The sequence below is a fragment of the Ornithorhynchus anatinus genome, chromosome 2 (genome assembly GCF_004115215.2).
Source record: "Ornithorhynchus anatinus isolate Pmale09 chromosome 2, mOrnAna1.pri.v4, whole genome shotgun sequence".
Classification (NCBI taxonomy): Eukaryota; Metazoa; Chordata; class Mammalia; order Monotremata; family Ornithorhynchidae; genus Ornithorhynchus; species Ornithorhynchus anatinus.
Window position 1 is genome coordinate 77,415,125 of NC_041729.1, and position 26,645 is coordinate 77,441,769.

Below are 26,645 nucleotides of genomic sequence, written 5' to 3' on the forward strand. Positions count from 1 at the left end.
ATTTGTAAACATTTCTGCCTCTTCACTACTACATCAGTACGCTGCTTTTGAAATAAACTTGTAGTGACATATCATGATACATATTTAAATGTTCCTACTAATATAAAATGACATTACTCATTACTCAGTTGCAGAACCTTGGTTACAATCATGTAAGCACTAAACGTAATAGACAACAGGGAAACTACAGTGCTCTAAAAAGTGAGAGACTCTAATAGCATAGCCTAGTGAGAAGAGCACAGGCCTGGGAATCAGAGGACCTGGGTTCTAATCCTCTCTCTGTAGCTTGCCTGCTATATGACCCAGGGCAAGTCACTTTTCTGTGCCTCAGTTTCATCATTTGTAAAATGAGGATTCAATGCCAGTTCTCCCTCCTAAGTAGACTTGAGCCTCATATGGGGCAGAGACTGTTTTTGCCCTGATTACCTTGTATCTACTCCAGCACTTAGTACAGTGTTTGGCAAACACTAAGCGCTTCTAAGAGGCAATGGCAAATCACTTCCATATTTTCACCAAGAAAACTCTATGGTTACACAAACAGAATGATTACAGGGGGAGGTTGAGCCTTCTGGGAGAGATGTGTCCATGGCATCGCTATGGGCCGGATGCATAAGACTCGACTGCATAAGACAAGACAAGCACTTAAATACCACCATTATTAGATTTACTGAAGAAAAGTGAATGGATAGAGGGTTTGTTATTTTCCATTTTGAAGCACGACTTCAGAAGAGACTATAAGCTCTTGATGGGCAGGGAACATGTCATCTAATTTTGTTGATTGTTACAAAAGCTCTTAAAGTGCTCTGCAAATAGTAAGTACTAAATAAATACCATTGATTGCTTGATGATCATAAATCCTGGATGAACGTGGTTTCTGAGTAACATAGAACTATGGCTGATGGGATAGAGAGGATAGCAAGCCATCCCAACTTCCCATTTTTCTGCCATCAGGACAGAGGCTGAATAGACTGGGATTCCCCAGCACATTTAACAAAGGCTAAATCAACTTGTATCCATTTAATGAAAGCTCATGCCCTAATGTATTTTCAACTTACCAAAAGTTGGTTAGTTCAGCTGCATCTGTTTCTATAATGTTTGAAAACATTACATTTTCTAGCCACCACTGACATACTGGAAATGGAAAGTGCTGGATTTATTTATTTATTTAGTGGTAGTTGTTTAAGCTATGTGCCAGGCACTGTACTAAGCCCCGGGGTAGATACAAGCTAATCAGGTTGGATACAATCCCTCTCCCACATGGAGACTCACAGTCTTAATCCCCACTTTACAGATGGGGTAGCTGAAGCACAGAGAAATTAAGTCACAAAGGTCACAAAGACAAGAGGCAGATCTGGGATTAGAACCCAGGTCCTCTGAATCCCAGGTCATGCTTTATAATAATGTTGGTATTTGTTAAGCACTTACTATGTGCAGAGCACTGTTCTAAGCGTTGGGTAGATACAGGGTAATCAAGTTGTCCCACGTGAGGCTCACAGTCTTAATCCCCATTTTTACAGATGAGGTAACTGAGGCACAGAGAAGTTAAGTGACTTGCCCACAGTCACACAGCTGCCAAGTGGTAGAGCCAGGATCCACCAAGCCACTCTACTTCTTTCCTTTGAATAGTCAGGGAATCCCAAACGTTTACCACGAACAGCCCAGCATATGGTATAACGTCCTGTACAGTACTAACTGGGTCTACCCACCGTCCCCTCCAGAATATCACAGCAATCATTTGGCTGACACGCTCTAGAAATCCAGGGGCATAATGCCATACCTGCAGTTTTGATGACGTTGTTAATAACCTCTCTGGGAACTGGCTCATTACTTATAAACCTGACCGACCGCCTCTTCTGAAGAAGTTCATAAAATTCTTTTGACCTCTGAATCATTTCACTCTCAGGATAGCGTTTCCAGGACAATGGGACATATTCAAAGTTGTCATCTGATTCTTGCCAGTCATCAGCCTCTGCCAAGAAACCACAGCAATGAGCACCATATCTGGCCTGTAACTGGCTCTCTACTCTTCCACCTCTGTCTCTTTGGCTAAATACTGGCACTCCCTCCCCGCAAAAATCCATCAGCTCTCCCCATGTTCAAAGTCCCCCAAAATCTCATCTCCACTGAGAAACCTCTGCTGATCGAATTCACACAGCATCCTACAAAGCCAAGCTTAGCACCTAAATATTATTTTTCCCCTCAGCACATACATTAATATGTAGATTTATTGGTAGATTCAGCTATTTACTCACCTCTTTCATTTTGATATAGTTGTACTACTAAAGGTAGAACTTCCTCATTCATTCAATTGTATTTATTGAACACTTACTACGCGCAGAGCACTGTATTAAGTTTAGGAGAGTACAACAATAAAAAGACACATTCCTTGCCTATGACTGTCTAGAGGCAGGGAGACAGACAATATAAATCAATAAATTACAGATATGTACATAAGTACTGTGGGGCTGGGATGGGGGGGATGAAAAATTGAAGCAAGTCAGCATGACACAGAAGGGAGTGGGAGAAGAGAAATGGAGGAGCTCAGTCAGGGAAGGCCTCTTGGAGGAAATGTACCCGGGTTCGAACCCCAGCTCGGTCACTTGTCAGCTGTGTGACTTTGGGCAAGTCACTTAACTTCTCGGTGCCTCAGTTACCTCATCTGTAAAATGGGGATGCAGACTGTGAGCCCCACGTGGGACAACCTGATTCCCCTGTGTCTACCCCAGCGCTTAGAACAGTGCTCGGCACATAGTAAGCGCTTAACAAATACCAACATTATTAAATGTACCTTCAATAAGGCTATGAAGGAGGGGGGAAAGTAATCATCTGTAGGATTTGAAGTGGGAGGGCGTTCCAGGCCAGAGGCAGGATGTGAGTAAGAGAGAGGCGAGATCTAGGCACAGTAAGAAAGGTTAGCATTAGAGGAGTGAAATGCACAGGCTGGGTTGTAATAGGAGAGTAGCAAGGTGAGGTAGGACAGGGCAAGGTGGTGGAGTACTTTAAAGCCAATGATGATGAGTTTTTGTTTGATGCAGAGGTGGATGGGCGATCACTATTAGAAATAATTTCTGTCTGTCCTGTCCCTTTAGACTGTGGGTTCCTTGACAGCGGGAAATTTGTCTTGCTGCTTCTGTATTCTACCAACCACTTAGCATGGTAGGGTACATGGTACTCTTTATGATAGCAGGAGAAGCAGCGTGACCTAGGAGATAGACCACGGGTCTGGGAGTCAAAAGGACCAGGGTTCTAATCTCAGATCCACCACTTGTCTGCTGAGTGACTTTGGGCAAGTCCCTTGAGTTCTCTGGGCCTCAATCTCTGATCTGTAAAGTGGGGATTAAGACTGTGAGTCGTATGTGGGACAGGGACTGTGTAAACCCAATTATCTTATATCTACCCCAGTGCTCAGTACAGTGCTGAGCACATTGTAAGCACTTAACAAATACCACAGTTATTATTATTGTTAACGTGGTGCTTTGCACCAAGTCGGCTGTGACATACCATTGAACCATACGGGGAGTGTTTCTTTCCCTGTGGCAGGAAACAGTCAAACAGATTCACTTCAAAAGCACTTGTACTTTTAAAAATCTAAATGAAAGGTGAGGACAGATGAACAAGTGTCAGAGCTTGTTTTGTCAGCCCCTACCTAGGTATCAATAACATATTTAGGGGTCATGACACCACAGGGGAGACTCCGGGTTGAGGGGAGGGGCACATGTTGGGTTCCCAGGGAGAGCTATAACCACAACCTATTTGACATTTCTGGATTGGAGACCTCAGTTCTGGGCGAGAGCAAATTCTGTGAACAGTTCAGGCTCCCCCCACAACATCCCTGCCATCAAAGTGGAAATAGGGGCAAACAGGAAAGTACAACAAGGAAGCCCTGGGTATAGTCCACAGTGAGGGGTACAGACCTGGACTTGAGTCAGTGATGCCAGGGACTGCTGCCTCTTGGCTTCAGAGGTGTAGCTGAGATCAGAGGGCACTGGCATAGATATACCCCAGAATACATTTTGGCTAAGGTCAGGTGCAGTTTAATCAGTTTAAATCAGTTTAATATCTTATATATCCTCTACTTGAAGACAATATATTAAATGGATTTTGGGAACAGGACGGTGGAATAAGAGCTTACTCCATCCACTTTACACATTAACCCACTTCACACATTAACCTGGTATTGCAGTACTTCCAGGAATGGAAGCACTTGAGAAGCAGCCTGGCCTTGTAGGAAGGGCATGGGCCTGGGAGTCAGAGGACCTGGGTTCTATTCCCAGCTCTGCCACATGTCTTTTGGGTGACCTTGGGCAAATCACTTAACTTTTCGGTGCCTCAGTTACCTCATCCATAAAATGGGAAGGAAGACTGTGTCCAACCTGATTAACTTGTATCTATCCCAGTGCTAAGTACAGTGCCTGGCACGTAGAAGGTGTTCAACAAATATCATTAAAAACAAAAGAGGGACACAAAATGAACCCTGGCTATGAAGAATAGGAATTTGCCACAGGTACAAGGATACAAATTTGTCTACCTTCTGGTTCTGGCCCTCAGAACACAGATTAGTTCTGTATTTTGAACATGATCTAACAGGCTAGTTATTTAACCTGTATAAAACATCTAACCCTATGGTGGAAGAAGGTGCAAAGGAAAGCAAGCAACGTTTCAACAAGCTCCTTAGAGGGAAGTTCTGAGCTAAAAAATATCTGTCAATCAATCATATCTACTGAGAGAAAAGCACTTTTGTAAGCACTTGGGAGAATAAAAGAGGTGTAGTAGACATGATTCTTGCCTTCAAGAATTTACGATCTGCCAGGGGAGGCAAACACTAAAATAAATTACAGGTAGGAGGCAGCAGTGGAATATACATATGCGTAGATAATATGAATGACTGGATTGCAGAGGGAGGAACAGTGTATGAGAGTGAGGAAAGCTCTCGTAATATCCCGGCTGGATTACTGTGTCAGCCTTCTCTCTGATCTCCCTTCCTCCTGTCTCTCCCTACTTCAGTCTAGTCTTCATTCCGCTGCCCGGATCATATTTCTGCAGAAACACTCTGAGCATGTCACACCCTTCCTTAAAAACCTCCAGTGCTTGCCTATCAACCTTTGCACGAAACAAAAACTCCTCACTCTGGGCTTCAACACTCTCCATCCCCTTGCCCCCTCCTACTCACCTCTCTTCTCTCTTTCTGCTGCCCACCCCACATGCTCCGCTCATCTGCTGTTCACCTCCTCACCATCCCCCATTCACGCCTATCCCGCTGTAGACCTCTGGCCCACGTATGATTGCTGTCCTGAAATGACCTGCCTCCTCACCTCCACCAAATTAACTCTCTTCCCCTCTTCAAATCTCTACTGAGAGCTCACCTCCTCCAAGAGGCCTTCCTAGACTGAGCTACCCCTTTTCCCTCTGCTCTCTCTGCTCCCTCTCTGCTCCCCCTCCGCCCTCTGCTTCTCCTCCTTCCCCCCTTCACCTCCCCTCAGCTAAGCCCCCTTTCCCTCTGCTCCTCCCCCCTCTCTTCCCCTCCCCTCAGTATTGTATATATTTTATTCACCCTACTGATTTTGTTAATAAGGTGTACATCCCCCTGATTCTATTTATCGTGATTATGTTGCCTTGTTTTTGTCCGTCTGTCTCCCCCAATTAGACTGTGAGCCTGTCACTGGGCAGGGATTGTCTCCATTTGTTGCCGAATTGTACATTCCAAGCACTTAGTGCAGCGCTCTGCACATAGTAAGCGCTCAATAAATACTATTGAATGAATGAATGATCCTCTTGTCGAGTCTAGGGGTGGGGGTGTGTTAGAGCAAAGTTACTCACTGAGGAGTCTACACTCTTTCCCTTTCTTCCTTATATATCTGAATGACCCGCAGCCTCCTGACACTGTCAGCATATATGTATACCAAATCTCAGACTAAAGAGATTGAGAAGCAGCGTGGCTCAGTGGCAAGAGCCTGGGCTTGGGAGTCAGAAGGCATGGGTTCGAATCCCAGCTCTGCCACTTGTCAGCTGGGTGACTGTGGGCAAGTCACTTAACTTCTCTGTGCCTCATCCATAGTGGGACTTATGAATGATTAGGTCCATCAGCAATATTATTGTTCTCTGTGGCACATGTCTCGCAGAGACCCACATCTGATCAAATTATTCAGTGCTTAGCATGTAAAAATGATAGTATTAAGTGTTTACTCTCTAGTAGTTTGGCATGAAAAGTCCACTTTGATCACTGAGGAGAAATACGGTCAATTCCAGAGTTCCAGAATTCTAAGTTATTAAAAGTAGAGAAAAAAATCAATTTTTGTCCTGGGCTTCCACCTTCCCTCTACACTGCTTCGATCTCTCTGGTCCAGAAGTTGGATTCGAAGGAACCACTACCACCAATGTGCTGAGGTTTGAATGGTTTGATTTCCAGCTTGTGTTTTATCTGCTGTTTTACAGTGAAGTAAGAATGGAATCAGGGATGGCTAGAGAGAGAGAGTGAAGGTGGCTCTAGAGCTCTGAAAAGTCACCACTAAACAAAATGCTCTCATCCCGACTTGTTCTACTAAGATGGAATTTTACTACATTCCTATCACCTCAGAAAGTAGCTGTTCTGGCACAGAATCTTTAAGTTGGGAAATCAAATTTTTTGTTAAGGTGAAACAAACATGTTGAGGGAGTGGTTGTGAGAGCCTATCACCTCCAAGTTGCTAATTTCTAACATCTATGTAGCAATTTGGAAACCTATGTGATTTATCTACTGGGTAAATAGACACAGTATTCCCAGCAGGCAAATTGCAAACCCAGCAATCCTATGCCGTCAGGGCTGTATTTTTGCAAAAACTTCACATTAAGAAAAATTTGTGTATTAAACATGCACACAGCACATAACTTTATTAAAAGCACATCTCCAAGAGGTCTTTCACTACTAAGACCTCATTTCCTTTCTTCCACCTCCTTCTGCATCTCCCTTGCCCCCTTTATTTAGCGCTCTCAGCCCCACAGCACTTTCATACATATTTGTAGTTTATTTATGTATATATCTGTCTCTCCCTGTAGACTGTACGCTAGTTGTGGGCTGAGATTGTATCTACCAACTCTTATATTGTACTCTCCCAAATTGTTAGTATCATGCTCTGCACACAATAAGTGTTCAGTAAATATGATTGATTCCATTACCAGAGCATGTCAAGCTCAAATAGGTTCCTGTCTCCAGAAAACATCCCGATTGCCAAATCACAGAGAAGCACCATGACCTAGTGGCAAGAGCATTGGCTTGGGAGTCAGAGGATGTGGGTTCTAATTCTGGCTCTGCCCCTTGTCTTCTGTGTGACTTTGGGCAAGTCACTTCACTTCTCTGTGCCTCAGTTATCTCAACTGGAAAATGGGGATTAAGACTGTGAGCACCACGTGGAATAACTTGATTACCTTGTATCTACTCCAGTGCTTAGAACAGTGCTTGGCACATAGTAAGTGCTTAACAAATACCAACATTATTATTATTTATTCTATCTAAAACGCATATTGAAAATCAACGTGATCAATCAGTGGCATTTATTGAGCAGTTACTACACGCAGAGCACTGTACTGAAGGCTTGGAGAATACAATACACCAGAATCAGCCGTCACATTCTCTGCCCACAACAAGCATCCGTGTTATGACGGAGCTAAGTATGCCTGTGATCCTGATTTCCCTTGATCAGGATCGACTTGCAGATGTTGGGAAGGCAGGCTTGGCTCTGGCAGGGCCTGACAGGAAGGAGTGGTGAGAGGGGGAAGCCCCTCACCCCAGGACCCTGAGAAAGGGAGATTGGAAGGGTGGAATCAGTCTCCTGGAAAACCTAAAGCAATTGAAGTTCTTATTTACAGTGAGCATGGTGGAAGGTGTGCAAGGCCTTAAACTGACAGTATAAATAATGACTTAGTCCAGGCTAAGACCAAGCCATGTCCAAGGTATCTACTCACCACAGCACGACCCTCCATTTTCCCACCTTCCACTAATTCACTTTCTTCAACTCCTCCTTCTACTCACCACTTCTACTATTACTTGTACTCACTCACCCTAGTTAAGGGAAACTATGATAATAATATGTCGGTATTTGTTAAGCGCTTACTATGTTCCAAGCACCGTTCTAAGCGCTGGGGTAGATACAGGCTAATCAGGTTGGACACAGTCCCTGTTCTACATGGGGCTCACGGTATTCATCCCCATTTTACAGATGAGGGAACTGAGGCACAGAGGAGGTGACTTGCCCACAGTCAACAGCAGACAAGCGTCAGAGCCGGGATTAATACCCAAGTCTTTCTGACTCCCAGTCTGTGCTCTATCCACTAGGCCACTCTGCTTGATAAGGAGGGGGAAGGAACTGAGGGACTGAAGGAGCCTACATGGGCCATGAAAAGTTTCTAGAGTTGGGGTTCTAGTGGATTGGGAACAGTTGGAGAGTGGCAGCCCTGATTCCAGGGGCTTCTGTGTTCTCACCTGCATCCCGAGAGCGAGCCTCACAAGAGTCCTGCCCCTGGCACCAGGATTATGGCTGTTGCTTCCAGTTCAACAGTCGAGTATGCCAGACCATAGTCAGCCAGGGTGGCCCGTGGTCTTAAGAGAAAAGTGGACTGATTTGTGTTTGGAGGTGATCCCTGAATTAGTGGAATTAAGAAGCATCATGGCATAGTGGAAAGAGCACGGGCTTGAGAGTCAGAGGTCTTGCGTTCTAATCCCGGCTCCGCCGCATGCAAGCTGTATGACTTGGGGCAAGTCACTTACTTTCTCTGAGCCTCAGTTACCTCAACTGTAAAATGGGGATTAAGACTTTGAGCCCCACGTGGGATAACCTGATTACTTTGTATCTATCTACCCCAGTGGCACATAGTAAGCGTTTAACAAATACCATTATTGTCATTATTATTATTATTAGTGGGCTCAATCAGCTCTCCTCCTCCTGCCTAACCTGGTTGATTTCCTATTACAACCCTGTCTGCACACTTCACTCCTCTAACACTAACCAACTCACTGTTCTTTGACTCCACATATCTCGTTGCCAACCACTTGCCTGAGTCCTCCCTCGAGCCTTCCCTCCACCTTAATAAATGTCAGACCACCACTCTCCCAACCTTCAAAGCCCTACTAAATTAACATCTCTTCCAAGAGGTCTTCCCTAAATAATCCCTTATTTATTCTACTCCCTTCTGCTTTGCCTATTTACTTAGACCTGCACTTGATATTCATCCCACCCTCAGCCCCACAGCATTTCTGTGCACATTCATAATTTATTTTAATGTTTGTCTCCTCTAGAGCATAAACGCCTTGTGGGCAGGGATTGCATCTCCAACTCTTCCAAGGACTTAGCTCAGTGCTCTGCATGCAGTAAGTGCTTGGTAAAAACCACTGATTGACACGACTGATCCAATCCTACTACTCATTTAAAATTTATGAATAGACATGGCGATGACTCCTAGCATCAGTGTCAACTTAGGTTTGGTGTTCAGGCCGAGCGGCAGAAAGACTGACCAAGTAGCAGGAGGATCTTGAAGGGCTGCATGTAGAATTTACTTACAATATGTGAGCCCGTTTAGACTGTGAGCCCCTTCTGGGGCAGGGATTGTCTCTATCTGTTGCCGAATTGTACATTCCAAGCGCTTAGTACAGTGTTCTGCACATAGTAAGCACTCAATAAATACTATTGAATGAATATGTGGATCGTGGGTTTGTTGGTCTACGCTTACCAACTCTGCTAGACAGTTTCTGAGGGCAAAAAACATTTCTACTCTTTGACATATGCCTGTAGTGCCTGATACAATACTGTATATGGTGGTGTTTAATCAGTGCTAGTTGTCTGGCCAGCAAAAGAAAGATTTGATAGCAGTAAAGAGATTGAGACTTCATGTCTAGGAGCAAAGAACTACACCATCATGGCAAAAGGGCTCAGACTCAGACATGGCTCAGATTGGCTACTATGGAAGACATCAATCAGTTAATCAGTGATATAGTTTGCTTTGCTTTCTGTTCAATCTTATTTGTCATTTGCTCCAGTGCTTGATTCTGTGCCTGGCACAGCGTAAGTGCTTAACAAATACCACAGTCGTTATCATTTTTATAATTATTACTACTAAGTGCTTGGCTAAATACAAGTGGTTCTGTCGCTTTGGACTATGTGACCTTGGGCAAGTCCCTTCACTTCTCTGTGCCTCAGTTACCTTTCTGTAAAATAGAGATCGAAACCATGAGCCCAGTTTGAGACAGAAACTGGCTCCGACCTGGAATCTACCCCAGTGCTTTGTACAGTTCCTGGCACATAGTAAGTGCTTAACAGATACCATTAAGCATACAACAGAAGCAGGTAATAAGTTCCCTGCCTTTGAGGAGCTTACAATCAAAAGAGGGAGGTGGAAAAGATATTTACAAGTACTCAGAGCAGGAGGAGGCACAAGGATCTAATAAGGACCAGTACAATTGTCAGAATGGACATAGCTGAATAAATAATTGAAAATACAAAAAAAGTACATCTGTATATAAATGCTGAGGGTGCATAAATCCAAAGGGTATTGATTGGGATGAGGCTTTGACAGTGCTCTGAATACCTGACCCGGAAACCAGCAAAACAAGAAGTGCAAAGGAGAAAAAATAGGGCAGGCAGAATAATTAAAAGGAAGAATGCTGTGACAGCAATGTGATTTGCATGATAATTATGCTGTTGGCTTATGAAGTTGAAGTTGTCTAGGCTTCCTATCACTTGTACCAATCCTGAGGGGAAGGGGTTGAATTTTGGTCTCACATGGCAATGTCTCCGATTCTCCCAGTCATATGACAAAATAGAGATGCATCCCTAGTGTCCACCCCCACAGTCAAAAACAATCCAGACGTGTCCCATTTTCAATTATTTGGGAATTAATTGGTAGGAAGCTCCCTGCTTTTGACTCTGTCTTGCACCAGTTTGTGCTGAATACTGTCCCAGGGGCTGGAGACTTTCAGCTCAAAGTCAGATCTCTCCTTCCCCAGCACTGTCCCCTGCTTGAAAAGTCTGGCAATTTTGTAATTTAAAGTTTGGAGTGATCCTGTCAGGCGATTCTATAAAGTGACCCTTAATGGGATCATCTCAAAGGATTAAGCTTCCTTAACATTTTGGAGAGCAAATTTGCCAAACCACTGTGTAACCAAACAGAGCACTTCTCCTCACACCAAGGACTTTTGGAGACAAAAAGAATGTGCTCTTTACTTCAAGGAAGGGCACCAGAAAGACTCAGTGTGATCTCCAACTGATCCAGTAAACTCCCTAGAATGTTCATTCAAGTGGGAAAAATAGCCCGGCCAAATGTAATTTCAGAAGCGTAAGTCATATCTTTTGCCGAATAGTACATTCCAAGTGCTTAGTACAGTATTCTGCACACAGTAAGCACTCAATAAATATGATTGAATGAATGAAGTCAAGGATCATGCCAACTGAGTTTATGGTGATGACAATGACAATATTTGTTAAGCACTTGGTATATGTCAAGCATGGTTCTGAGCACTGGGGTAGATACAAGTAAATCACACTGGACACAATCCCTGTCCCACATGGGGCTTACAGTCTAAATAGGAGGGAGGAGAAACTGAGGTACAGGGAAGTGAAGTGATTTGCCCAAGGTCACACAGCAGACAATTATTTTGCTAGTAATATAAGTAACAGTTGCTATTTTCTGCAGTGTGGCCTACTGGAAAGAACATGGGCCTGGGAGTCAGAGGGCCTGGGAGTCAGAGGGCCTGGGAGTCAGAGGACCTGGGCTCTAATCCCAGTTCTGCCAGGTACTTGTGTTTCCTTGGGCAAGTCACTTAACTTTTCTCTCTGCCTCAGTTCCCTCATCTGCAAAGTGGGGATTCAGTACCTGTTCTCCCTCAAATTTAGACTGTGAGGGATCTGATTATTTTATACCTAACCCAGTGTTTGTACAGTGCTTAGCACATAGTAAGTGTTTCACAAACCACAATTATTATTACTATCGTTACGGTTATTATTCATTCACTCTCAGGGATTATAATTTTTTTTATAAAAGGTGGGGCTGACTAAGCAAGGTCTTTAGCAATCTATAAACAACTATAGCCCAGAGGAATTTGTCTGGCTTTCTGCTTCATTACTATTCAGAGCTATTCTGGAGCATTTGCAAATGGATTAATGTAGCTCAGGAAAGAGATGTTCAACTCCTTGATGTTATGCATATAAATGTGTGTTTGAAATGTGGATATTAGAGTAACTCTATGGCTAAAGAGTCAGGGGACCCACCCCTCTTTTCCTTCAGCCGTATGTTCTGTTGTCTCTTGCCATTGAAATATGGCTCAATCCGTAAACCTTGAGGTGTGAATTCTGTTTATCAGTCTCCAGGAATCACCTGCAGAGAGCTATATCAATAGCATGGCTCTCTGAACCCAAGATATCTTAAATATTTGGCCAAGGAACCATCAAGGGCTGCCCCTGCCATGTAGAAGATGGGTTTCAATTGAAGGCTCCATTAAGGTCAAGTCAAATATTTCAATATTTTGAAATCAACATGCTGCTCCTATGTAAAACTTTAAATATTTTTCTGCTATTTGTAAAAGAATCTTGAACAAGCATATAGATCTTAGGCTTTTCTGTTTCCTGGGGGAGCAAAGAAGTGGAGTATGCTTCCCATTAGTACAAATGAAATGAAAATGAATGAATTTTTGAAATGAAGCAATTAATCAGTGACTGAGATGTAGAGGAAGACCAGTGGTAGAAAAGGAGAGGGAAGGAGGAGGTAGCAGGAAAAACTTACATTGAAAGAAAGCCCTTAATTTCAGAAGAAGCTAAATTTACGTCTTTAATCCATCAACCAATCAATAGCATTATTGACCATCTGTGTGAAGGGCACTGCACTAAATGCTTGGGTGTGACAAAAGAATTAGTATGTGTGATCCTGGCCCCTTAAGGGTGGTTTACAACCTATGAGGAGAGAGGCAATCACCTAGATAAAATCACACATAGGAGGGAATAATAGAATATAAATAAGCCCTATGGGGGTTGTGGGTATATAAATGTTTAGATGGGGTGGAGGGGCCGAAGTGGCAGTTAGGGGTTATAAACTGGGGAGTCGAGAAGAAAAAAACTTCTGAAGGAGATACAATCCAGTGGCACTTTGAAGATAAGGAGACTGGGGTCTATTAGAAAAGGGAGAAGAATCAGGAAGCAGTGAAGGGTAGAGAAGAGAACAAAGCATATCGAATAGACTGACTGGAGAGCTGGGATGAAGAAGAAAATGGATAAGTGGGAAAAAGGTGGAAGATTTAAATCCAACAGTCAGAAGCTTCTGCTTGATGCAGGGGAGGAATGGACAACCATTAGAGGCTTTTGAAGAGTGGGGAGATGAGTGCAGAACAAAGTTTACCCTAAAGGATCTGGGCAGCAGAGTGGAATATTCTCTGGAGATGGGGGAGACTAGAGGTAGGGAAGCCACTGAGGAAGCTGATGCAGTAGCCAAGTGAGGATCACGTTCCTGGATCAGCATGGTGGTCACTGGGATGGAGAAGAGTGGATTTCTGAGATGTTGTGGAGGAAGAACCAACAGAATTTGGTAAAGATTGAATATAGGTGTTTAAAGAGAGAGGAGTTAAGGATGGTGGAATTATTGACTGCCACAGGAAAGATAAATAGAGGAGTAAATTTGGGAGAGAAGATGAGGAATTCAGTTTTGGATATATTAAGCTTGATGTGGTGGTGGAACATCCAAGTGAAGATATTGTGGAAGAAGAAGGAGATTTTAATATTGCAGAGGAGAGAAGTCAGAGTGAGCTTGATAGATTTGGGAGTTATCCACATAATTAATACAGGGTGGTATATATTAACTATGACATTAAGCCAGTAGTTCATGTGGAGCAGAGTGCTAAGAGCTGGGGTAATTAAGGAATCAGATCAAAGTCGTCCTTTCCACATTGGACTCATGCCAGTAGGCTGGGGGTGGTTATCCTCGTTTTATTAATGAGGAAATTAAAGCACAGAGTGGTTAAGCGACTTGCCCAAGTTCACAGAGCAGGCGATTGGCAAAGCTGGGATTTAGAGTCAGATATCGTGATTCCCAGTCCTTGCTTTTCCCACTGAGCCATGCTTCTTTTTGCTATAGCCACCCAGATTGTGGTTAGTTTAAAACAAACAAACAAAAAAAAAACACCTCAAGAAACCATTACACTCCAGACAGATCGGTATAACCGCACCTAACAGCAAGTGATTCAGTTGGATTAATCTAGTAACAATTTGGACACCATAGCAAAGACTGGAAAATAATTTACCAGATGAGAAATGTTTCATCAGTCCCCTTCTCCCCAACTAGGAGTGGTCAAAGAATTTTTAAAAATACATGAAATCAGAATTCATTACATCCATTTCTTGCCAGGAAATGTCCATCCTTTCTGCCTCTTTCTTTCTTTCCATGCTTCCCTCCCCCTCCCCATCTCCCCGCTCTCTGAAGGCTCCATTTGGGGTAATATCTTTCCTGTAGAGTCAATGAGGGACAGTCATTGAGGGACTCAAGGAGGCAGAGTAGTGCAGCAGAGTCTCTGTCCCTTTTGTCCATATTATACTCAGGACAGGAAAGTGGACAATGGCCAGACTTGCCCCCAGCAACTACTTTTAAATGATCAGTACTATGACCTTGATTAAAATAGTAATGCAATTATAAAGAAGCATAAACAACAAATAATTGTTATTTGTTAACAAATTGATAAACAATGGAAAAGAAATGGTCAAGAAATGATTCTTCAACCAACTCCATGTCAATCCTTGGTCCCTACTGAAAATTCCTTATCGAACCAGATGGCAGGAGCCTAGAGCCACATTGCAAAGAACAGTTTGCAATGACAAATTGGCCAGAAATTGGACATATACACATTACCGATATGACTGTGGTCTACCCCAGCGCTTAGAACAGTGCTCGGCACATAGTAAACGCTTAACAAATACCAACATTATTATCATTATTATTATTATTACATAATCACATTACTGATTCTATATGCCCTTCAGTTGTTGAAGGTCATTAGGAACTTTGAGATTAACATTAGAAACATTTCACAAACTAAAACTGTTCAAATAACCTCTATCTCCTAACTTCCTTCTACAACTGCATTTATTGGACAGCACTTGTTAATTGACAACCTATTTCTTGCAACAGCATCGGTTCCTGGACCTAGGCACTCTGGTAATTTGCTTCCAGGTTTATGTGCCTAGAAAGAACTATTGTTTGTTTCCTATTGACTGAAAACAGATCACTGAGGAATTCCACTGGCGCATGTGGGAAAGAAGTAGAAAATGGCCTCCAGAGTAAGCAGAGAGCACATATCTTTTTATTGATTCAATCATTAGTATTTATTGAGCACTTACTATGTGCAGAGCACTGTACTAAGCGCTTGAAGCAGCATGGCTCAGTGGAAAGAGCACAGGCTTTGGAGTCAGAGGTCATGAGTTCGAATCCCAGCTCTGCCACTTGTCAGCTGTGTGACTGTGGGCAAGTCACTTAACTTCTCTGTGCCTCAGTTACCTCATCTGTAAAATGGGGATTAGGACTGTGAGCCCCACGTGGGACAACCCGATTCCCCTGTGTCTACCCCAGCACTTAGAACAGTGCTCTGCACATAGTAAGCGCTTAACAAATACCAACATTATTATTACAAATCGGTAACGGACAGAGACAGTCCCTGCCCTTTGATGGGCTTACAGTCTAATGGGGGTGGGGAGGGTAAATTCTATAAATAAACCCAGCAACTAAAAAGAATAGAAATTAATTGTTAAATAAATAAAGAGGGGTTCCCAGCAATCAATAAACTACATGAACAGGGAGTTAGCAATTCAAAACTGAAGGACAATGTAAACGTATGAATGGAGTCAAGAATCACGGGTTCTGCTTGCATGATTTTCTGGTTCCAAAAGTGCCCTTACTATCCACTGCTCTTTCCTTGCTCTTAGCATTCAAATTTTATGAACACGTAAGAGAATAAACCAAGTAAAAGGCTGCACATACAATTCAGGTTTTCTTCACTGATTTACCGCGATCTCCAGGATGTCACCTCATTTCTTTGTAACTTGATTTCTCTGCCGTCTCTCAGCAGCGCAGCGGGGTCTATTTCATGTAAATATCTTTATAGTTCCTTCTCTGTGACCTTGGACAAGTCACTTAACTTCTCGGGGCCTGTTTCCTCATCTGTAAAATGGAGATTCACTACCAGTTCCCCCGCCTACTTAATAATGGTATTTCTTACGCACTTATTATGTGCTAAGTACTGTTCTAAGCACTGGGGTAGATACAGGGTAATCAGGTTGTCTCACGTGAGGCTCACAGTCTTAATCCCCATTTCACAGATGAGGTAACTGAGGCCCAGAGAAGTTAAGTGACTTGTCCAAAGTCACACAGCTGACAAATGGTGGAGCCAGGGATTAGAACGCACGACCTCTGACTCCCAAATCCGAGTTCTTTCCACTAAGCCATGCTGCTCCTCGTAAGCCTAGTATAGTGCTCTGCACACAGTATACCTGTGCACGCTTGGGGGGATGGAAGGGTGGGGGTGAGAATACCTGCAAGTATTCTTGCAGGTATATCTGTCCTTCTTACTCCTAGATGACGATATTGAAATTCACCTATAAATGCATGTGTGCTTCAAAAAACTGACAGTTCTCTAGACTATAAGCTCATCGTGGGAAGGGAATGGATGAGAAGCAGTGTGGCCTAGTGGAAAGAGCCCAGGCTGAGGAGTCAGAGATCGTGGGTTCTAATCCCTGGGTCCACCACTTGTCAGCTGTGACTTTGGGCAAGTCACAACTTCTCTGGGCCTCAGTTACCTCATCTGTAAAATGGGGATTAAGACTGTGAGCCCCCCATGGGACAATCTGATTACCTTGTATCTACCCCAGTGCTTAGAACAGTGCTTGGCACATAGGAAGCGTTTAACAAATACCATTATTTTCTAGACTGTAAGCCCGTTGTGGGCAGTGATTGTCTCTATTGCTGAATTGTACTTTCCAAGCATTTAGTACAGTGCTCTGCGCAGAGTAAGCACTCAATAAATACGACTGAATGAATGAATCTGTCATGTTGTTATACCGTAGTCTCCTAATCACATAATACAATGCTCTGAACACAGTAACCAGTAAATATGATCGAACACTTCCAGTCACATTGTGAGCACCCAAAGGCTTCCCCTGGTCGCACTGACATATTCACTGCTTACGGGTTTTCTCACCTTTCCCTCCTTGTCTAACCATCAATCTGTTAATAATAATAATAATAATAATGGTATTTATTAAGTGCTTACTATGTGTCGAGCACTGTTCTAAGCACTGGGGTAGATACAGGGTAATCATGTTGTTCCCAAGTGAGGCTCACAGTCTTAATCCCCATTTTACGGATGAGGGAACTGAGGCCCAGAGAAGTGAAGTGACTTGCCCCAAGACACACAGCGGACAAATGGCAGAGCCAGGATTAGAACTCACAACCTCTGAGTCCTAATCCTGTGCTCTTTCCACTGAGCCACCCTGCTTCTCTACAAAGCTTCTCTTCAAAGCCTCTGCTCGAACAGGGCTGCTCATTCTGGATGATCGTGCTCCACGGTAGTCTAGGTGAAGTAGGCACTCAAAACATACCACTGATTGACTGATGCGTTTGAAATTACAAAGCATATATTTCTTTATACATTCTTTTCATACTTGGATAATTCAAGAATAGGGCCATTTACTGGTCATGAGAAGAACCTTTCCACTTTGTGCCTCGGACCTGTCTACAAAGCTCGGGACCCAAGGACTGGCTGCAAAAGAAACAGCACTAGAGAGCTGCATTCCAAGACTGTGCCTGGAAATTGCCAACGCTGAAGTAGTCACTTTGGTTTTTATACGGAGTTGCTGAGTTGTGTCCACGACAGTCTTTACTATCTTTACAGTGGGAATGCCCCTATACTAATCTAGATCAGACACAACCTGATTTAGGAGAGCAGCGTGGCCTAATGGGTAGAGCATGGACCTGGGAGTCAGTAGGACCTAGGTTCTAATCGTGGCTCCATCACTTGTCATTCATTCAATCATTTAATCATATTTATTGAGCACTTACTGTGTGCAGATCACTGTATTTAGTACTTGGACAGTACAATTCAGCAACAGAGACAATCCCTACCCAGCATCGGGCTCACAGTCTAGAAGGGGGATACAGGCAACAGAACAAGACAAGTTGACAGGCATCAACAGCATCATAATAGATAAATAGAATTATAGATAAATGCACATCAGTAATAAAATAAATTCAGCAATAAATATGTACAAATATATACAAGTGCTGTGGGGAGGGGGAGGGGATAGAGCAGAGGGAGGGAGTAGGGGCAACGGGTAGGGGAGTCCTCTCTGGGAGCTTGAGCAAGTCGCTTCATGTCTCTGTGCCTCAGCTACCTCATCTGTAAAATGGAGATTAAAACTGTGAGCCCTACGTGGACATGGATTGAGTCCAACCTAATTAGTTTGTATTGAGTCCATCCTAATTAGTTTGTATCTATCTTTGTGCTTAATACAGTGCCCCGCACATAGTAAGCACTTACAAAATACCATTAAAAATTCCCTAGCTCTCTCAACTACAGTTTTAAGGGACTGACTGTCTTGTAGTACACCTAGGTAGGCTGCCATTTCACAGCTCATCAGAATTGAGAATATCAGTCAGTCAGTGGCATTTGAGTACTTACTGTGTGCAGGGCACTAAACACTTGGGAGAGTACAACACAACAGAGTTAGAAGACATATTCCCTGCCCACCACAAGCTTACAGTTTAGAGGGGGAGAAAGACAATAATATAAGTAAATTGCAGATATGTACATAAATATTGTGGAGCTGAGGGTGAGGTGACTATCAGGTGTCCAAGGGGAACAGATCCAAGTGCATAAACAGTGCAGAAAGAAGAGGGAGCCAGGAAAAAGAGACCTTGACCCAAAGTTGGAAAAATTAAGAGTTCTGAGGAAAAGTTTGGAGGGTATATTCATTCACTGATTCAATCATATTTGAGTGCTTACTGTGTGCAGAGCACTGTAGTAAGCCCTTGGAAAGGACAATTCAGCAGCAAAGACAATCCCATATAAATTGAGGATGGTTTGTTAATTTCTGTTCCCCATTACTAGAAATAGTAGTATGATTAGTAATGGTATTTGAGTGTCTCCTCAGTGCAATGTGCTGGACTAAGGATTTGGGAGTAGTGTAGATTTTATTGTTTTTCTCCCCCACCTATACTGTAAATGCCTTATGGTAATGGATTTCATGTCTTACTATATTGTACTCTCTTAAGTACTTACTACCGAGCTCTGTACCCAGTAAGCACTGAATAAACACCACTGACTGATTGTGGATTCATTCATTCAGTTGTATTTATTTAGCGCTCACTGTGTGCAGAGCACAGTACTAAACACTTGGGAGAGTACAATACAACAACAGACACATTCCCTGCTCACAACTAGCTTACAGAGCCCCCACAGGGACAGGACTACATCTAATTCTCACCTGTGTTTTCTCTTCCAGCTCTTAGTACAGGGCTCTGCATACAGTAAGTGCTTAAGAAATACTACTACAATCAAGAGTTGACTGTCGCCACTTAGAAGCAGTATTCTGTAAACCTTTGAAAATGGGGTTGGGGTGGCCATAATAGGAGTTTCATATAAAATGTCATACAGCTCTGGCAAGTAATGGAACCAAAATAGCTGAGAGTTGAACAGAAGGAAGCAGGGTGCTCTATTGGAAAGAGCACCAGCCTAGAGGTCAGAGGTTCTGGGTTTTAATCCCTATTTTGCAACTTGTCTGCTATGTGACCTTGGGCAAGTCACTTAATTTCTCTGTGCCTTAGTTACCTTATCTGTATGACGGAGATTAAAACTGTAAGCCGTATGTGGGACAGGGACTGTGTCCAATCTGATTATCTTGTATTTACCCCATCTTTGTGCAGTGCCTGGCACAGATTAAGTGCTTAATAAATAAATGACAACATTTCAGGGGAATCTGAATATAGTTGTTCTTCACATTTGAAGAGATTCTACAGTAATATTCTCACACTGTTTTCATGCAAAATTACATCCATCTCTCACTCCCTTCTCCTGGAAAGTTTATGCCACCTCTGCTTCGCTGACACGTTCCTCTTCTGGTTCTCCTCCTATCTCTCTGGCCACCCTTCAATCTCTTCTGCAGATTCCTCTTCTGCCTTCCACCCTCTAACTGTGGGAGTTCCTCAAGGTTCAGTTTTGGGGCCCCTTCTATTCTCCATCTACACCTGCTTCTGTGGAGAACTCATTTGCTCACATGGTTTCAACGACCATCTCTGTTCAGATCATTTCCAAATCTACATCTCCAACCCTGATTTCTTGCCTTCAAGACTGCCTTTGAGACATCTCTACTCAGATGTTCCATCAACACCTCTCACACCTTCAAAGCCTTATTGAAGGCACATCATCTTGAGAAATCTTACCTGACTAAGCCCTCCTTTCCTCTTCTTTCACGCTTTTCTGTGTCACCCTGACTTGCTCCCTTTATTCATCCCCCCTCCCAGCCCCATAGCACTTATGTACATAACTGTAATTTATTTATGTATATCCATGTCTGTCTCCCCCTCTGGACTGTAAGCTCATTGTGGGCAGGAAATGTGTCTGTTTATTGTTGTACTACCCCAAGAGCTTAGTACAGTGCTATGCACAGTGAGCACTCAATAAATACAATTGACTGATTGACCACAAATTTAACATGTCCGAAACAGAACTCCTTACCTTACCAACCAAACCCTGTCCCTGACTGATTTTCCCATCACTGTTGACAGCACCACATCCTTCCTGTCTCAAGCCCATAACCTTGGCTTTATTCTTGACTTATCTCTTTCATTTAACCCACATATTCAATGTGTCACTAAATCCTGTTGGTTCAACCTTCATATCATCACTAAAATCCACCCTTTCCTCTCCATCCAAACTGCTACCATGTTAATCCAAGCACTTATCCTATCCCACCTTGAATGCTGTATCAGTTTCCATGCTCACCTCTCTGCCTCTCCCCACTCCAGTCTATACTTCACTCTGCTGCCCAGATCATTTTTCTACAAAAATGTTCGGTCCATCTTTCCCCACTCTTCAAGAACCTCCAGCAGCTGCCCATCCACCTCCATGAAAAATAGAAACTCTTTACCCTTGGCTTTAAAGCACTCAATCACTTTGCCCCCTCCTACCTCACCTCACTGCTCTCCTACTACAACTCAACCCACACACTTCGCTCCTCTGGTGCCAACCTATTTTCTGTATCTTGATCTCATTTATCTCACCACTGACATCTCATCCACATCCTGCTTCTGGCCTGGGATGCCCTCCCTCTTCATATCTAACAGACAATTACTCTCCCCTCCTACAAGTCTTACTGAAGGCACTTCTCCCCCAAAAGGCCTTCCCTAAGCCCTCATTTCCTTTTTTCCTACTCCCTTCTCCATAGTCCTGATTTGCTTCCTCTATTCATCCCCCCAAACCCCATAGCACTTATGTATACATCCGTAATTTTTTTTTATATTACTGCCTGTCTCTCCCTCTAGACTGAAGCTCATTGTGGGCAGGGAACATGTCTACCAACTCTGTTATATTGTACTCTCTCAAGGGCTTAGTACAATGTTCTGCACATAGAAAGCTTGGAATAAATACAATTGATTGATAGAATCCTGTTTTCACTCCCTTCACTCCTCTCAAGGTCACCAGTGATCTCCTTTTCACCAAAACTAAGGCAAAGGGATTCTTTTCCATCCTAATCTTCAACTTTTTAGTTGCCTTTTACACAGAGGACCACTCCCTTCTCTTGGAAACACTACCTACCCTTGTTTTTTCTGTCACAGCCCTCTCACATTTCTCCTACCTTTCTGGGTGATCCTGCTCAAGTCTTTTTCACTGTTCTTTTTTTCTCTTTCTTCCATCCCCTAATTGTGGGTGGTCCTGAAGGCTCAGTTCTGGGTCTCCTTCTCTTGTCAATCTACATTCACTCTCTTAGGGAGTGAGCGCTCCTGGCTTCAGCTATTTATGAAACTTGACTAAAATACTTTTCTTACTGAAATATCCCAAGGAGCCAGAAATCATAAAAAAATATGCTAAAGCTAAATAGAATATATCAGCAGACTTTACCTTCTTCCTCTTGGTGAAGATCAGTGCTATCTTTTAAGTCTTCATCCACCCATGGACGAGATTCTGACTTGACTTTAGGCTCTTGGTTGGTTTTCTTGCTGCTTTTCAACATCCACCCAATAAAAGCACATATAACTGCTATCAGGACTGAAGTCAGAGAAAAACCCATAATAAAGGAGTCAGATTTTAAAATAAACGAACTCTCCTGTGAGCACTGACCCAGCCTGGTGCTCTTTGTCTACTGAGGACAAAGATCACATCCCAATTTACCAAGAGAGAAAGAGGCGGGAGAGGAGGGAATATTTAAATTCTTGTGCTGCAATTTAACAAGCGGTTAGCAGCAAGGCACTGCCAAGATCCAGACAGACTTGAATGCACTAAAATCTGACAGCACTGAGAGAAGCATTTAATCTTGCTGATTTTATACATTTTTCCTTTAGGGCTTTTTTTCCCTCTCTAGATTAAGGCCCACCTCTACCACACACACATAGACAGCACCAAATACTTAGATATTTTGCATTTGAGAACAACAAAAAAATGGATTTTCAAAGAAAACAAGTGGGGCAAAGGAAGGAGCTAAAATTAGCTAGTTTTTTTTTTTTTACAAGTATCTGTGTAATCAAGGTAGGTCTGACTTCAAACATTTGTCCACCTCAAGACAAGTTAAAATGGACTGGCCCCTCTTATTCTGAATGATACATATGCAGCACTGGGTGGAATCCATTTCAAGAAACTTTCACCACCCCTTTCTCTGATGGGGTGCCCTGAAGTGGTTTCCTCCCTTGCTTACCATCTAAGCCCAGCCCTGATGAAGGGACAGTTCACCCCATTCATTCTAAAAATATTTTAGACTTTGCTGGTGCTAATTTGACCTTCCATAGGAACAAGCCAATTGGTGTTATTCCCTAAGTGTGTAAAAGGCAATTTAAATTCCTCCGTGCTGGGGCAAATCCTCACAGAATATATACATTGTCACTATTTCCACTAGACAACTCTTTTTTCCCCACACAATCGAACCCATAATTAATAGTTTTTGAGAATTTATTCTGGGTGGAGTACTGCACAGAGCATTTGGATAGTACAGTAGATTTAGTAGATATAATTGCTGACCTCAAGGAGTGCACGATCCACTGGGGAATATGGACACTAAAGTAAATTATAGGTAAGGAAAAACAACAGAGTCCAAAGATATAATAATAATAATTATTGTATTTGTTAAGTGCTTACTATGTGCAGAGCACTGTTCTAAGTGCTGGGGTAGATCCAGGGGAATCAGATTGTCCCACGTGGGGCTCACATTTTTTTTAATTCCTATTGTTACAGATGAGGTAACTGAGGCACAGAGAAGTTAAGTAACTTGCCCAAGGTCACACAGCGGACAAGTGGGGGAGCCATGATTTGAACCCACGACCCCTGACTCCCAAGTCCGTGCTCTTTCCACTAAGCCAAGCTGCTTCTCTGATATGATATGTAATTAAGTGCTACCCCAGGAGTTGGGGATAAAGGGAAAGAGACTCAAGTGCTTAGAGGGGGAGGACTCAATTGCATAGGTGAAATATAAGTGCTGAAGTGGAACAAGTAGAGAAAAAGGATAGTGGATGGGAGATGAATGCTGCTCAAGATGTATCATTTTTCTCTGTAAGACTGCAAAACTAGGGCTATAATAGAACAGTGCTGGCCTGGAGGGACAAGTCTCAGATTACGATTACTTCAAGGTCTTTCGCTTTTAACTTGTGTACCTCACTTTGGATGGTTTGTTGGCCAATGTGAGAAAGTAATTTCAGTAAGTGCTTAACTCATTTGTTTGCATCAACATATACATCCTTGGGCATCATTCCACTCATCCCAGCATGCAGTGTGCTTCCCTAATCCTTTGCCTGTGAGAATTAAGGCTGTTGCAGACTTCACTACCAGATTTTTAAGCAGTTTCACCAGCATCAGTGTTATCAGTAACATTCAATATGAGCAGGGTCTGTACAGAACAAACATTGATCTGATTCAGTTGCTCAAGTGGCCAGCCCCAGATAAAACAGGCCCCTAAAAAATCCACTCCATTGACCAGAATATTTGTTCAAGTCTACACTTCACTAAATGGTGAGAATTAAATCCCTGCAGGGGCAGAGCCCTATTCTGGGAGTTGTAGGGAATATCAGAGGACAGATTATATCCAGTGGGAAGCAATGTGGCCTAATGGAAAAACTACAGGCCTGGGAGTCACAGAACCTGGGTTCTAGTCACAGTTCTGCCAGTTACCTGTTGTGTGACCTTGGGCAAGTCATTTAACTGCTCTATGCCTCACTTTCCTCAACTGTAAAATGTGGATTAAAAATATGTTCTCCTTCCCACTTAGACTGTGAGCCCCATGTGGTATAGGGACTGTGTCCGAACTGATTTACTTGCACCTATGCCAGTGCTTAGAACAGTTCTGACACTCAGTAAACACTCTTTCATCACATCTGTTAAGTGCTTACCATTAATCTAGCACTGTTCTAAGTGCTGGAGTAGATACAAGATAATCTGGTTGGACTCAATCCCCATCCCATATGGGTCTCTAAGAGGGAAGCACTTCACAAATACCATTAAAAAAAGTTCCTGATCTTTGTGGGGAAGATGGAATTACAAGAAATCTAAAAACACAATAGTAGAGCTCAGCGCAATGGTACCCCCAATTTATTGAATGTCTCAGCAGTCTTGGTTACTAGCAGGGATGTCAGCAGTCTGACTTCCTATTATCCTAAATTCAGCAGCAAATGATTGGAAGAACTCTGATCAGTGAATGCAGCCTATGATAACATAAATGTCTCAGCCAAGCCTCTGTTTGCTTCTACTTCTATTAGCGACTGGAACTCAGAATTTTTCATTCCTTTAAGGGTTTCTACAAAATTTCCAGAACATTGAGCAATAAATGGGGCATAGCTGCCAATTCTAATTATTTTCCCTATGTAAATTCCAGTTTCACTCCCTCTATTTCTCCAATCTATTACAAAGATTGCTTGACTTTGGGACTTAATTGTATTCCCCTTTTCACAGATTAGTTCAACTGCTGAATATACAAATTTATCTGGCCTTCTTTGGAACTACTGTTCAATGGCTATTTTCACCAGCTGGACCTCTAACCATCTGAATTTCTGAACTTTCTGGATTTTTTTCACCACCCTCCCCAAATCAAATACCTGAACTGACTCATTCCTAACCATCCCAGACGATATCAAAACCAACATTCACCCCTTGCACTAATATGAGTGATTCATGCTCTTGGTTAATTTACTTTGAAACTCAATTATTTGTATTTCCATAGTTCGATTATTATCCATTTCTTCCATTTATGCTTACTCTGTATAAAAATTTGTGATGGCCTGCATGTGTCATTTGATTCTCCCATACTCTTCCATGTGCTTAGTACAGTGTTTTGTACCCATTAGGTGCTCAATAAATATCACTGGTGATGAAGATGCTCTAAGATGACACAGAAGACCAAATATTTTTTCCCTTAATCTTTAATCAGTCGGTTACTTAGTTATGTAGTAAAAGTTCTCGTTGCAGGAAGATATGAAGCCTTAAAGAGTGTGAGTTATGCTGATTTTATCCTAATCATAAAATATTCAGAGATCTTAACTTCCCAGTTTCTTTACACAACGGGAATTCTTTGCTTGCTAGCGATTTTTAAGTCCTTGAGATCCATTCACTGGTGTGGCACTCTTCACTCAAGTGGTTCTCAAGCAAGACTCTTAGGAATATGACTAGTGAGGTTTTCCATTATTATTATTATTATGTGCTGTGGAATCATTTCCGATTCTTAGTGACTCCATGGATATACTTTCTGCAGAACATCCTGTCCTCTGCCATAATCCGCAACCTTTCTAATGGTTCTTCTGTTGTCGTTGTTATAGTCTCTATCCATTCATTCATTCATTCATTCATTCATTCATTCAATGGTCTAGCTGCTGGTCTGCCTCTTCCACGTTTTCCCTGGACTTTTCCTAGCTTTAGTGTCTTCTCCAGAGAATTGGTCCTCCTGATTATGTGACTAAAGAGGTTTTCCCGAGGGGGGTGGGGGTTAATTAAGCAAGGTTTAATTTGTACCTAAGGAAATGCTTGAACTCAACTGTTGACTTTTCCAGGTACTTCTTGCCCCCTAACCTAGAACTGCTGAACAATGCTGCAAATTTGACTCTTTGGAGGTAGGTGAAAACAAAAATTGGCAGATAGCAATTTCCCAATGAAAGTGGCTTTTGAAGATAACAGGTCTATGGCCACAATAGGTAAGACACAGACCAAATCTATCAAAAGTGAAATAATGGGCAGAGTTTTCAAATTTAAACATAAAGGTCATTCTCCTTAAGCCTGAAAAGGCCAAAGTCACATTTGTGGATTTATAGAAAAGTAACTCAGCTATGATAAAAGGACAATATGGGTCTTATATCATATCATGCCTGTTCTCTGGAAATGCAGAACTTTTCTGTAAATTTAAAAATTATTATTACTAGAATTATTCCTTTTTTAAAATGGTATTTGTTAAGCACTTACTATGTGC

At 42.6% G+C, this 26,645-nt stretch overlaps 1 protein-coding gene and 1 pseudogene across 1 annotated transcript in view; one reads left to right on the forward strand and one right to left on the reverse strand.

The window, feature by feature from the left end:
• Window positions 1-22,356, reverse strand: part of IYD (iodotyrosine deiodinase) — a 32,354-nt gene extending 9,998 nt beyond the window's left edge. The window contains exons 1-2 of the mRNA XM_029050047.1: window positions 22,112-22,356; window positions 1,778-1,969 (exon numbers count right to left, since the gene is read on the reverse strand). Of these exons, the coding sequence (XP_028905880.1) occupies window positions 1,778-1,969; window positions 22,112-22,280 (361 nt within the window). The 5' untranslated portion in view covers window positions 22,281-22,356. The remainder of the gene's footprint in view (window positions 1-1,777; window positions 1,970-22,111) is intronic.
• LOC114809861 lies at window positions 3,995-4,206 on the forward strand (annotated as a pseudogene).
• Window positions 22,357-26,645: the final 4,289 nt, after the last annotated feature.